Consider the following 12,291-nt stretch of genomic DNA (forward strand, 5'->3'; position numbering starts at 1 on the left):
GTCTTCAACAAACGGTACCAGACAGCTGGATAACTCACATACAAAAGCATGAAGTGGGAGCCCTACAACATGGGTGAACCTTAAACACATCATGCTAAGTAAAAGAAGCTAGGCACAAAAGACCACATTATGAAATGTCCAGAATAGGCAAATTCATAGGGTCAGAAAATAGACTGGTGGTTGTCAGGGCTTGGGGAAGACGGGGAGAAGGATGTGAGTATAGGGTTCCTTTTTTTAAGGTGATAATACTTTAAGATTAGATACTGATGAAAATTGTACACCTCTGTGAATATACTAAGAAGGTGACTTTAATGGCATGTGAATTGTGTCACAATGAAACTTATTTTTAAAAATGAGAAAGGCAGGGTTATCGATCAGCTCTGGGGCACAGCTATCCTAGAATATTCTCTCATTCAAGGACCAGACTCCACTCTATGATTTTACACGATTTTTCCCCTAAGAACCCATCTCACCCTGGGATCCGGTGGTTGAGTGTAGATGTTTTGCTAACAGATGGCGATACTTGCAACGGTCCCTTATTCCTGCTCAAACCGGGTGACCCACATAATGGCCAACTAGCAGTGTCTAGTTACAGTTTTATGTAAATAAAACCTATTTATCTGAAATATTTGTTATGGGATCAGAGGAAATCATGGACTCTAGATCCCTTTAGGCTACTGTGAGTTTTTCTATTCATTTTCTTTTTTACATCAATGAAAAGAATATTCTAAAGTCAGAGTTCATAAATGTCTTTCACTTTGTGATCTTAGTAAGTCATGTGTTGCTTTAAATTAATAAATCCTATATCAGAGGTCAGGGGATAAATGGTTAATGGGTTCCTCCCAGCTGAAATTCAATCCTAAATTGTTTCCATATGGAGCTTTCAGTTAAACCTTTTCTCAAAGATACCACTTTTTTTTTTTTTTTTAATTCATTAGAGAGAGAGAGCACAAGCAGGGGAAGCAGGAGAGGGAGAAGCAGGCTCCCTGCTGAGCAGGGAGACCGGTGTGAGGCTCAATCCCAGGATCCTTGAATCATGACCTGAGCCAAAGGCAGACACTTAACCAACTGAGCCACCCAGCTGCCCCAAGATACCACTGTACTGGAAGCATACTGAGGTCCAGCTCTTTTTTTTTTTTTTTAAGATTTTATTTATTTATGATAGAGAGAGAAGGAACACAAGCACAGGGGAGCTGGAGAGGGAAAGCAGGCTCCCTGCTGAGGAGGGAACCCGATGTAGGGCTTGATCCCAGGATGCTGGGATCATGACCTGAGCCAAAGGCAGCCACTTAATGACTAAACCACCCAGATACCCCTTAGGTCCAGCTCTTAATTTGCTTTCTATATTTTCCACATTTGGAATGAAGAATGATTTCTTAGCCAGAATAAATAAGGAATGCTATTTATTGGTGGGGTTTTTTTTTCTCTCTACAAATGCTTTTTTTTTTTTTTTTTTTAAGATTTTATTCATTTGAGAGAGAGAGAGAAAACGAGCGATGGTGGGGAGAGAGAGAGAAGCAGACTCCCTGCCAAGCAGGAAGCCCTATATGGGGCTCTGTCCCAGGATCCCAGAGATCAAGACCTGCGCTGATGGCAGACACTTAACCAACTGACCTACCCGGGCACCCCTACCTACAAACATTGATCTTTTTTTCTTTTTTTTTAAAGATTTTATTGAATTATTTGACAGCGAGAGACAGTGAGAGAGGGAACACGAGCGGGGGAGTGGGAGAGGGAGAAGCAGGCTTCCCACTGAGTAGGGAGCCCGAAGCAGAGCTCGATCCTAGGACCCCAAGATCATGATCTGAGCCAAAGACAGATGCTTAACTACTGAGCCACCCAGGTGCCCCCCAAACGTTGATTTTTAAGTTAAATTTAGGGGCACCTATGTTGCTCCGTCAGTTTAGTGTCTGTCTTGATTTCAGCTCAGGTCACGAAATCGAGCCCCACGTTGGGCTCCACACTCAGCAGAGAGTCTTCTTGAGGATTCTTTCTCCCTCTGTCCCTCCCCTGACTCATTCCCCCCCCCCCTCAAATAAATCTTTTTCAAAAAGATCAAAGTTAAATTTAAGAACACAGAAATATGTCTTTTACTAATACTCAACTGACTGACTCCTGTTATAAAGTAGAAGGTGTGCATTTTCATATGAAATTATGACCATAAGAGTGGACAGAAGATGTCTGTGATGTGATGGGAAATTGGAGAGAGCCCTGCCTCCAAAGCTAAGGCCCTTCACCCTGGATTTGTCACATTATCCCCTGGGTAACATCCCCAGACTCAGAGGGAGTGAATGACAGGGCTGGAGAGACGCTGTGGAAACTGCATTGTGGGGCCTGCGTGAGGTGCTTTTATTGAAAAGCCTTAGAACCTAGGATTATACAATTTTTACAGTCTTCTTCGGATTTCTCCAAGAAGTATCTGGGGCTTCGAGTGTCCCTGTCCTTCTATTGGTTTTTTCCTGAGAAATCGTGAACACATATCCCATTCTTGTATTGGGATCTTCTGTTCTGACCCTCTGTGCTGCGGTTTGGAAAGGTTACCTCTGTGAGCTGATGGGTGTCGCAATCAGGAAGAGACTTTTCATTTCATGACTTTTCATTTCATAACTTTTCGTAGTGTTTGAATTTTTTTGAAAAACCAACGAGCAGTTTTTATAAGAAAGAAAATTATACTGAGATAAGTAGTTTTTGATGGGAAGATACGACGATCTCGCAAGGTTAGGATTTTAGAGTTCAGACTCCTGCCTGAGTTGAAGTCCTGGCTCCGCCCATTCTTGCTCGTGCGCCCTCACCCTGTCCATGACCTACCCAGTCTCCTAATGGCTTCCCCGCTTTCTTACTAAGTCTGATCCGTGGTGCACCATGGGGCTCTCGTCACCTTGTGCCTTGGACGCATCTCAATGCAGACTTCCCATCGGTTTTTTTGTTGTGAAATAGAAGCTGTGAGGACTGAAGTATGAGAGGACAAAGGACCGTGGTAGCCAGCCTGGCAAGTGCAAGGCACATGTTCCTTTTCTCCTCTGTATAGCAGACTTCGGTGAACGCTGCCCTTTACCCTGCGTAACTGCTCTTCACAACCCGTTAGTCATGACCGGCCTGACGTTCTTGCTCAAAAAGCAGCTCTTTCCACAGCTGTCCTATAGTCTGATCAGAGTTAATGCACTAGACACACACGGTCCCACGAGAGGATAATATTGCCACGAATGTTTTTAGAAACGTTAACGCACCAGGCGTGCCTGCGTCCTGCTGGCCCCGACTCACCTCCACTCCTCTATGTTTTAGGCGCTCAAGGAGATAGATGAAGTTGGGGACCTGTTGCAGCTCAAGTATTCCCGTCATCGGTTGGTGCCCCTGCTGGACAGGCCCTTTGATGAGACAACCTACGAAGAAACAGAAGACTGAGCCTTTTTGGTGCTCCCTTGGAGGAGCTCTCCCTCACCCAGGACAGTGTGTGGCCTTTCTGAGCCAGTTCCAGGAACCATACTTCTGTGGCCATCTCACGCAAAAGACATTTCTAAATGGCATTTTGTAAATAGTAAAAAACTGCTTCACATTCTTCCTTTGCTACATTTCACCTTTTAAAAAAAAGAGGTGACCCACTCTACTTTTTTGTCCATTAAAAATGTTTTATTTTATAACTCTCCTTCTTATGAAATCACGCTGACCCTAGCTTGGCCCTGGCTAACCACACAGGCCGTTAGCCTTTCCTTGCCACCTGCAGACTCGGCCGACCCACAGCTCCCGCTGGCCCCACCACCGCAGCCTCCAGACTCACCCAGCCCTCCTCCCCAGGGAGCAAGTGCCTTCCACTTACTTCCAATCCAGGTGTCAGAGGCTGCCAACCTTGGAATCCTTACTAAACCAGTCAAGTATTCAACCAAAGTGTTCTCCCTTTTGTCCGAAGTTGAGCTGTTTAAGGAAAACCGTGAACACTAACATTGCTAAAAACTGCCCCTTGTCATGAACTCCCCCTGGCCAGGAGCCTCCCAAGGTTTCATCTTGTTCTGGTCACCGGGTGATTTCTTCTTTCACCATCAGATACTGATAATGGTCACTGTCTGAGACGTATGTCCAGTTTCTGGGTTCTTCTAAGCTCTAAACTAACCTGCTATTTAAAATGCTGGAATTGTTCAGAAAGCACCCACATCCACCCTGGCCAGACCCTTGTGGTGAGGCCGCCTCCCGCCTCCCTGTGTCTTCTGTGCACACAGCTGCTCAGCCAGCAGGGGGCGAGGGCCGAAGGGACAGAGCTGGGGGACTGAGCTGGCAAACGTCTGTGCTTGCTTCCTACTCTGCTTTCTACTCTTCAGAACTGTGACCGCCTCTGCCTGGGTCTGGGTCCAGATCAGGATTTAAACTGATAAAGGAAAATGTTGGTAAATCCCATGCTCAGAAATCATTCGTCATGTTCCTGTTTAAGGATTAAAGTTATTAACTTACCCGTTTTAGAAGCTGACCCATTTAAACGTTACTCTTCTGAGTGCTAGTTCTTTACTTTTAATGTCCTAAGACAATTCTAATCTGGCATCTAGGGTTTAGGGTCTCTCTTTTTTTTTTTCCCTCCCCCCCCCCACCGCCCTAAGAAATTCTGAACACATTATCTCTTTGCTAAACTGGGATCCTCTATTTTGACTCTTTTCATACTAGGTGAGGGGACTAGTTTCAGAGAGCTTTATAAAACTGCTTGACCAAAGAACAAATCTGAAAACCACCATGTTAAAGCTCTTCCTTTTTTCTGTTGACCAAAGCCTAAGTGAAGAGAACTTTTGACATTATTACGCCCACGACCAGTTTGTCTTCTAGTAGCCATCGGAGTAGTACGGGGGAAGGCTCGGGAACAGCATGGAAGAGCCCTGTGTGAAAGTAGCTTTGCATGTCTCTCTTTTTGGAATCCCTCCTTGGGTTAGTAGAGATTCTCCTGTGCTCCTTGTCTTCAGCTGCGGGGCTTGTTCTGACACATGCGGTGGAGATGGGGAGCGACAGGACTGTCGGTGAGGGTTTGCTTTCCTATCTAAGTTCTCTTCAATCACTCTCAGCATCTGAGAGCCTTTGGCCTTTAAAATATTCCAAGGTTCTGTTTTACCTTTTTTAAAGACTAGAAAAGGGTGAATCAAAGAACCAAATAGAAATGCAGGGACTGTATTTAGCATGGACAAACTGAAGTTAAAAAAAGACATTGTGGTAACTAAGTCACTAGCCCTGTAGAATAAGATACATCGCTAACCTTCGAATCTCGTTCCTCACCGTAGAACCCTACTAGAACACCAGATAGCTTTTGCACTGCAGTCACTTACCAAATGGTGTAGGGTTTGCAAAAGTCCTAAAGTTGAAGCAATGAACTTCACCTTGCTACTCTTTTTACTTCGGCTTGCATGGAGTCACTGCAATTTCAAATGTCAATATGGGCATTTAAATAAATCATAAATATATATATGTATGTATGTATATATACATATATATGACATATATTTGCTGGTGCAAAGTTATGTCAGAATAAATGCAGTTAAGTTACAAGTTTATTTTGAAGAGACAGAACTGTGATCCACACGGGATCTCTGCTTTCTGGAGGACAAAATGTTCTACATGCTGGTTGTCTCTCAGAAACTGTGATATAGATCTAGGGTCCAGTCATATCACAGGCATCATTATTTAACAAAGCACTGGGGGACATGTAGATGTATATAAATATAGTCACTGGGAATGAGTAGACCTAAGTATTGTGTCGTGCATGGTTGAAGGTCGCCTGGGTCATGAGTCGGGTGGGATGCACACAGGTGTCAGCTCACGTTACCACCAAAGCAGATAGTCGGAGTCACTCAGTAGAGATGTGACTAATCCTTACCACTTTTTCTCATCCCTCTTTCTATTTAGCATTGCCTTTATCCATTTCCCACTTATAAGACCTTTTTCGGCAGATCACATCAGAAACCAGAAACTTCTAACTAGGAGACATCAGAATCACAAAGAATGGATCAAGAGGCAGTGGCAGACTCTCCTCCCAACTTTATTTGAAAAGTTTTACCCTAAACTATGGCATTCACTCTACAGTAAGTAAATAGTGAAAGAGTGTGTTCAGGGGCGGGGTCCTTGGAGCACTTTTAACTTTTCACTTTGCTCTGGAAAATTTCTTCCCTTTAAAAATCATCCTAGTCCCCAGAACCCCGGAGTCCTGCTTGCTTGTTTGAAGAACTTGGCATCTCAGTCCTATAGTTACTATCTTAAACTTTCACGACAGGGTGAGGGCTTCTGATGGTGAAAACACGCTTCTTCCTGAAGGAGTCACGGAAGGTGAAGAGAAACGCCCCTGTAAAGGGCTGCGGGTTGTAAGCAAACGATGAGTCATGGAACCACTACATCAAAAGCAAAACAAGGGCTGAGGGCTGTGTGTTTGCTAACGCCCTTCAGAAGCCCAGGGATGAAATACTGTGCCAGTGACTTGTCCCTGTCATCCCTCTGTCCTGCATTTGGCCTTTCTTTGTACCTTCCCATTCTTGAGTTTTAGAATGTCAATGGAGAACACCTAGACAGTGATGCTGTGTTTAGAAGATCACTGGGTCAGATACCCTGTCCTGGGACACCCAACCCTACATTTCCAGAGGAGTCTGGGGACTTCTTTCTTCCCTACTTGAGGGAGCTTGTATCTAAGTTCGTTAGGGCTAGTCCCGTCTAGCTGAGTTTTTTAGTGTTTAATAAGCTTTGGTTCATTTCTATTAGTGAAAACCAGGAGGAAGAATGGCTCCCGTGGAGAGATTTCCTGGCTTCTTAGGGAAGGGGGGAAAGCGATGCTATCTACCGCTATGTGCCTCTTTCTCCCCGCAACCCTGCTCCCCATCCAAACTGATGAGGCTCTCCAGCCCCTAGTCGTCCTGGATTGGGAAGCAGCATAGGACCTCTAGTCCGGCCATAGGCTATGGAGAAAAAGAATGTGAATAGTTCTTATTTTGTAAGAATTTGTATATACAACTGACTGGCTCCGGGTTCTCTTGTATGAAGAACTGCTGTGACTAATTCCCAGAGTGTCTTTCCTTTCCTGGTGTTCGAGGTAAGCCAAGGTGGGCTTTCATCTCTGCTGGCTGTAAGCCGTGTGGTCAGCAAAGGGGGAAGAGCATAGGGGCTTTTCCTTCAGAAGGTCTGTCTTCACGAAGATCAGCACTACTGAGCCTTTCACCCAGGTGAACTCGGCATCGCCCAGGGGGGTCGTGAAGGGGGAGTTACGAAAATCAAATGATTCTTCGTGGTTGTCGAGCAGTTCCTGGCTTAAATGCAGCCCCAGAACCTAAAGGTCTGCAGCTACCTGCTTACCACGGAAGCTCAGTGCTCAGCCGGCAGGCATCTCGATCCGTTAACCAGCTAATCAAAATACCTTCCACGTGGATAGAGGCGTATCTTATTCTCTGCTCAACTTTATCCACAGGAAATGTAGTGTTTAGGCCCCTACCCAATTACCATGTGCCCAGATAACCTAATTAGGAAAAGGTTGCCCTTTTTGTCATTTCCAGTGACTTCTGTTCTCCAAGCACCTTTTGCTTTAGGTGGAGTCTTTTGGGGGCGGCGGGGAGTGGGAAGGCAAAGGAGTTAGCTCTCGGACCTACCGAAGTTGTTGATTCTAGTCTTCTCCAGCCTGGAGGCATTCTCAGTCGGCCCCCGGGGAGTGGCCTGATGGGACAGCCATGGTCAAGGTCTTGTTTACTAGAAAGTACGCAGGATAGACGGCCCTGAACTGTGACTCTGGTATGATGAGTTCTGATAAACTGACCCTGAAGAACGCAATGGTTCTGCCACTGCGGTTAGGCATTTTTGATGAAGCAATACCCAAAGTCCGTCCCTTTGGAGAAGTTGGGAAGCTGAATGCAAGGTGAGGACAGGAGCAGTCCCCTGATGTGCCCGGTGTCCTTCCTTGTTGCCATCTCCGTGGATGAGTGGATCCCTCTCTGCCCCAGGAGCCTTGAGTCGGTTCAGAGTCTGCCTCTCCCCACAGTTCTCAGTTTTCTTGTGCGAAGCTCGGCTGGGCACAGGCCTACTATGGAGGTGTGGGACCTACTCCTGACTGGGGTGGAGTGGTAACTTGTCTTCACCCTTAGCATTAGGTCCTGTTACCTCAGGGGCGCTAAACCGATGGTTGGAATGATTAGAAGCATCCTCGGTGGTTCTTTACAGGGTCCTGGTGAGACCACTGTCAGCTCAGCCAGCATGCCCACATGGTCTTGATGATCCCTCTCTGTGTAAAGGTTGTGAACATTAAGAGAAGGGGGAAAGAGAATAAGAATAGAGAAATCGCTTATGGAGAGCTGAGATCTTCTTTTGTTGGCCTTTATTTTTCCATTGACCAATTTGCCTGTAAACTGGACTTTGGAAGAGGTGCTGTGAAATCCCTCTCCTTTGCTGTGATGCTTGTATAATCTGAGAAAGCGAGAGGGGCAAATGTAAATAAAAAATTTTAAATTCTAGTATTGTATTAAAATGTCACTCTTCTCTCTTTCTCTCTTACCCTGTCTCCCTTTTTTGCCAGATGATTTTCTTTCTTTTTTTTTTACACCTTGTTGGATGACTGTGAAGCTCTAAATGATGGATTAGGTTAGGCATATCCGTTTGAGAGCACATGTTAAGGCCTGAAGGGGAACTACTTGAGATGACTTAAGAATCATCCCATGCAAATATATTGTTTTGCCCAAATAAACTATTCAGAAAGCGATCTCTGCTTTTATTCATTCAACCAAGGAAAACTGGGTGCTGTGTCCATGCCAGGCACTACACTGAGCATGACCAATACCAGCCAGCAAACAAATAGTAAACAATAACCCTATGGACACACATCATTGTACAAACTGGTAAGTGCTGTGAAGGAAAAGTAAAAAGCATGTTAAAAACCTGTAACCAGTATGTGGGTTAGAGGTGACAGAGAAAACTCTTGTAAGGCATGGAGGATCCAGAAACGTGTGGCCGCTCCAGGAGCAACAGGGAGGCTGGCGAGGAGGGCGCAGAGGTCTGCTGTGCTGGGCTGTCAGGGGTGATCGGTGATCGTACACGGTGGGGGGAACCAGGGAAGGGTTGCAAGCATTGAAAAAGATCTCTAGTGTCTTCTTTTGGTAGACCTTGACAAATTGGTACAATGTATATGGACATGCAAAGGATCTAGGCCAGCCAAAAAAATTTTGAACCAGAAGTTGTACTACCTGATTTCAGAGCTTTGTACAGAGCTGTAGTATCGAAGACTGCATTTGGCGTTAGAATGGTCCGAGAGAACAAATAAGACATCATAGAAAGTCCAGAGACAGTGCTCACTTCAGCAGCATGTATACTAAAATTGGAATGATGCGGGGAAGAGAGGCATGGTCCCCGCACAAGGATGCCATGCAAATTCACGAAGCATTCCATATTTCCGAGAAACGTATACAGTTGCCCTGAAACTAACATAACACTGTATGTTAACATACTAGAATGAAAGTAAAAAGTCCAGAAATAGACCCACACATATACAGGTAATTGATTTTCAACAAAAGTGCCAAGTTAATTCAACGGAGAAAGTACAGCCAGCTAATGGTGCTGGAACAACACAAGTATCTGGGGGAAATGACCTTCAACCCTTACCTCACATTATATACAAAAGTTTTACTCAAAACCATAGATCCGAACATCAAAACTATAAAACTTCCAAGAGAAAATAGAAAATCTGGTTCCTTGGATTAAGCAACAATTTCTTGGAACATAAAAACCATGGCTCAAAAATAATATACTGTACTTCATCAAAATGAAAACTTTAAGACTCAGTAAAAGGAAAACGCAAACTCCAGACGAGGCTAAAACATCCACAATATAGACCTAACAAAGGCTTTCCATCCAGAGTTTAGAAAGAACCCTTAAAACTCAATAAGGTGGGGGGTGCCTGGGTGGCTCAGTCATTGGGCCTCTGCCTTTGGCTCAGGTCATGATCCCAGGGTCCTGGGATCCAGCCCTGCATTGGGCTCCCTGCTCAGTGGGAAGCCTGCTTCTCCCTCTCCCACTCGCCCTGCTTGTGTTCCCTCTCTCGCTGTGTCTCTTTGTCAAATGAATAAAATCTTAAAAAATAAAACACCTCAATAAGGTAGGACTAAAACTACAAAATAAAAAAGGCAGGACTGGGGTGCCTGGGTGGCTCAGTGGGTTAAGCCTCTGCCTTCGGCTCAGGTCATGATACCGGGGTCCTGGGATCGAGCCCCATATCGGGCTGTCTGCTCAGCAGGTAGCCTGCTTCTCCTCTCTCTCTGCCTGCCTCTCTACCTACTTGTGATCTCTGTCTGTCAAATAAATAAGTAAAATCTTTTAAAAAAATTTTTTTTTAAAATAAAAGCCTCTGCCTTCAACTCAGGTCATGGTCTCAGGGTCCTGGAATCAAGCCCTGCATCGGACTCTTTGCTCAGCGGGGAATCTTCTTCCTCCTCTCTTTCCGCCTGCTACTCTGCCTACTTGTGATCTCTCTCTGTGTGTCAAATAAATAAATAAAATCTTTAAGAAAAACAAAAGGCAAAACTAAAACTAAAAAATAGGCAGAAGGTTTGAACACTTTTTAAAAGATTTTATTGGGCGGGGGGGCAACTGGGTGGTTCAGTCGGTTAAATGTCTTCCTTAGGCTCAGGTCTTGGTCTCAGGGTCCTGGGATTGAGTCCCACACAGGCTGCCACTCCATGAGGAGTCTGCTCCCTTTCCCTTTGCCCCTACCCACCCCCCTGCCCCAGCTCATGCTCTCTGTCTCAAATAAATAAATCTTTAAAAATTTTATTTTTATTTTTTAAAAGATTTTCTCTCTTTTGAGAAAGAGCACATGCATAGGCATGCCAGGTGAGGAGCAGAGGGGGAGGGAAAGACAAGCTGGCTCTGCGCTCAGCAGAGAGCCTGATGTGGGGCTTGATCCCAGGACCCCGAGATGGCCACCTGAGCCAAAACCAAGAGTCAGAAGCTTAACCAACTGAGCCACCCAGGCGCCCCTAAAGATTTTATTTTTTAAGTAATCTCTACACCCAAAGTGGGGCTTGAATTCACAACCCTTCAATCAAGAGTCATTGCTCTACCGACTGAGCCAGCCAGGCACCCCAAAAGATTTGAACAGACTCGTCACAAGAGGAGGTATACTAATGGCCAAAAAAGCACATGGAAAAACGTTCAACATCTCTGGTCTTCAGGGAAAAATGCAAATGAAAACTATAATAAGATTCCACCACTCCCCCACCCACCAGAATGGCTAAATTCAAAAAAAGTCACGATACCAAGTGTTGGCAAAGATGTGGGGATGGAAAGTGCACAGCTATTTGAGAAAACAGTTTGGCAGTTTGGGGGCAGCAATTTCATTCACCCAAGAGAAGTGAAAGCATGCGCACACGTGCACTTGAATACTCACAGCTGCTTTACTCATAATAGCTCGAAACTAGGAACAACCCAAATGCCACCATTGTGAACGGGTGAGCAAAATGTCGTGTGTTCATGCGACGGAACACTGCTCAGCAACGAGGAGGAATGAATGGCTGATACCTACAGCTAAGCGGACGAGTCTTAGAAACATGTCCAATGAAGAAGCCAAGCACAAAAGAATACATAAATACCATTCTATTAATATGAAAATCTAGAAAGGCACAACTAACCTGCGGTGACAGTGGACGAGTGGTTGCCGGGAGCCAAGACTGGGGAAGTAGGAATTAACTGGGTGCAAGAAGACTGTTAGAAGATCATTCTCAAGAAGTCACGACTCCCTTACAGATATAAAAATGAGCACGAGTTAAAGATTTTATTTAACTCTTGAATGAGGAAACGAGTAAGGATATGACAAGCAATCAAAGGAGATGCTGAAAAACAGCAATGATAGAGCAGGAATATTGAAATGAATGTGCAAATGAAGGCAAAACTGGTTTCTTCCTCGCGGGGAGAGGTCAGACATAATTTTCAATTCTATAGACAGGAATGATTTTACTTTGCTGTTCTTACCTACAACCTACAGAGCTGTAAAACAGCTCAAAGAATGAAAGACTGGAATAAGATTAATGCAGAAGGTTGTACGGTGTTTAGATTGTGCACTGTTTTCCACTGAGGATAACCAACAGCACCGGTGAGGAGGGAGTGAGAACGAGAATGGATCCAGCAGAACCAGTCCGGAGGCTTCGACAGCGGTCCAGGTAAAGGGGGGAAAAGGGTTTGGGGTACAGCTGTAGTGCCTGACTCAGAGATAGGCCCATCCAAACGAATGAACTTGAGCCTGACTTCCATCTGGTGGAAGGTGTGGAAATTTGATGAAAAGAAAATAGGTTGTGTGTGAAAAAGAAATCT

At 44.9% G+C, this 12,291-nt stretch overlaps 1 protein-coding gene across 1 annotated transcript in view; it reads left to right on the top strand.

Moving 5' to 3' along the window:
- The window catches only part of LOC111148513 (serine palmitoyltransferase long chain base subunit 2), a 113,989-nt gene extending 105,297 nt beyond the window's left edge, over nucleotides 1-8,692 (top strand). Inside the window, exon 12 of the mRNA XM_022505126.1 lies at nucleotides 3,283-8,692. Coding sequence (XP_022360834.1) covers nucleotides 3,283-3,402 — 120 coding nt within the window. The 3' untranslated portion in view covers nucleotides 3,403-8,692. The remainder of the gene's footprint in view (nucleotides 1-3,282) is intronic.
- The last annotated feature ends 3,599 nt before the right edge of the window (nucleotides 8,693-12,291 follow it).

The sequence above is a fragment of the Enhydra lutris genome, unplaced genomic scaffold, assembly GCF_002288905.1.
Source record: "Enhydra lutris kenyoni isolate GAN:26980312 unplaced genomic scaffold, ASM228890v2 scaffoldscaffold20, whole genome shotgun sequence".
In the NCBI taxonomy this organism is placed as follows: domain Eukaryota; kingdom Metazoa; phylum Chordata; class Mammalia; order Carnivora; family Mustelidae; genus Enhydra; species Enhydra lutris.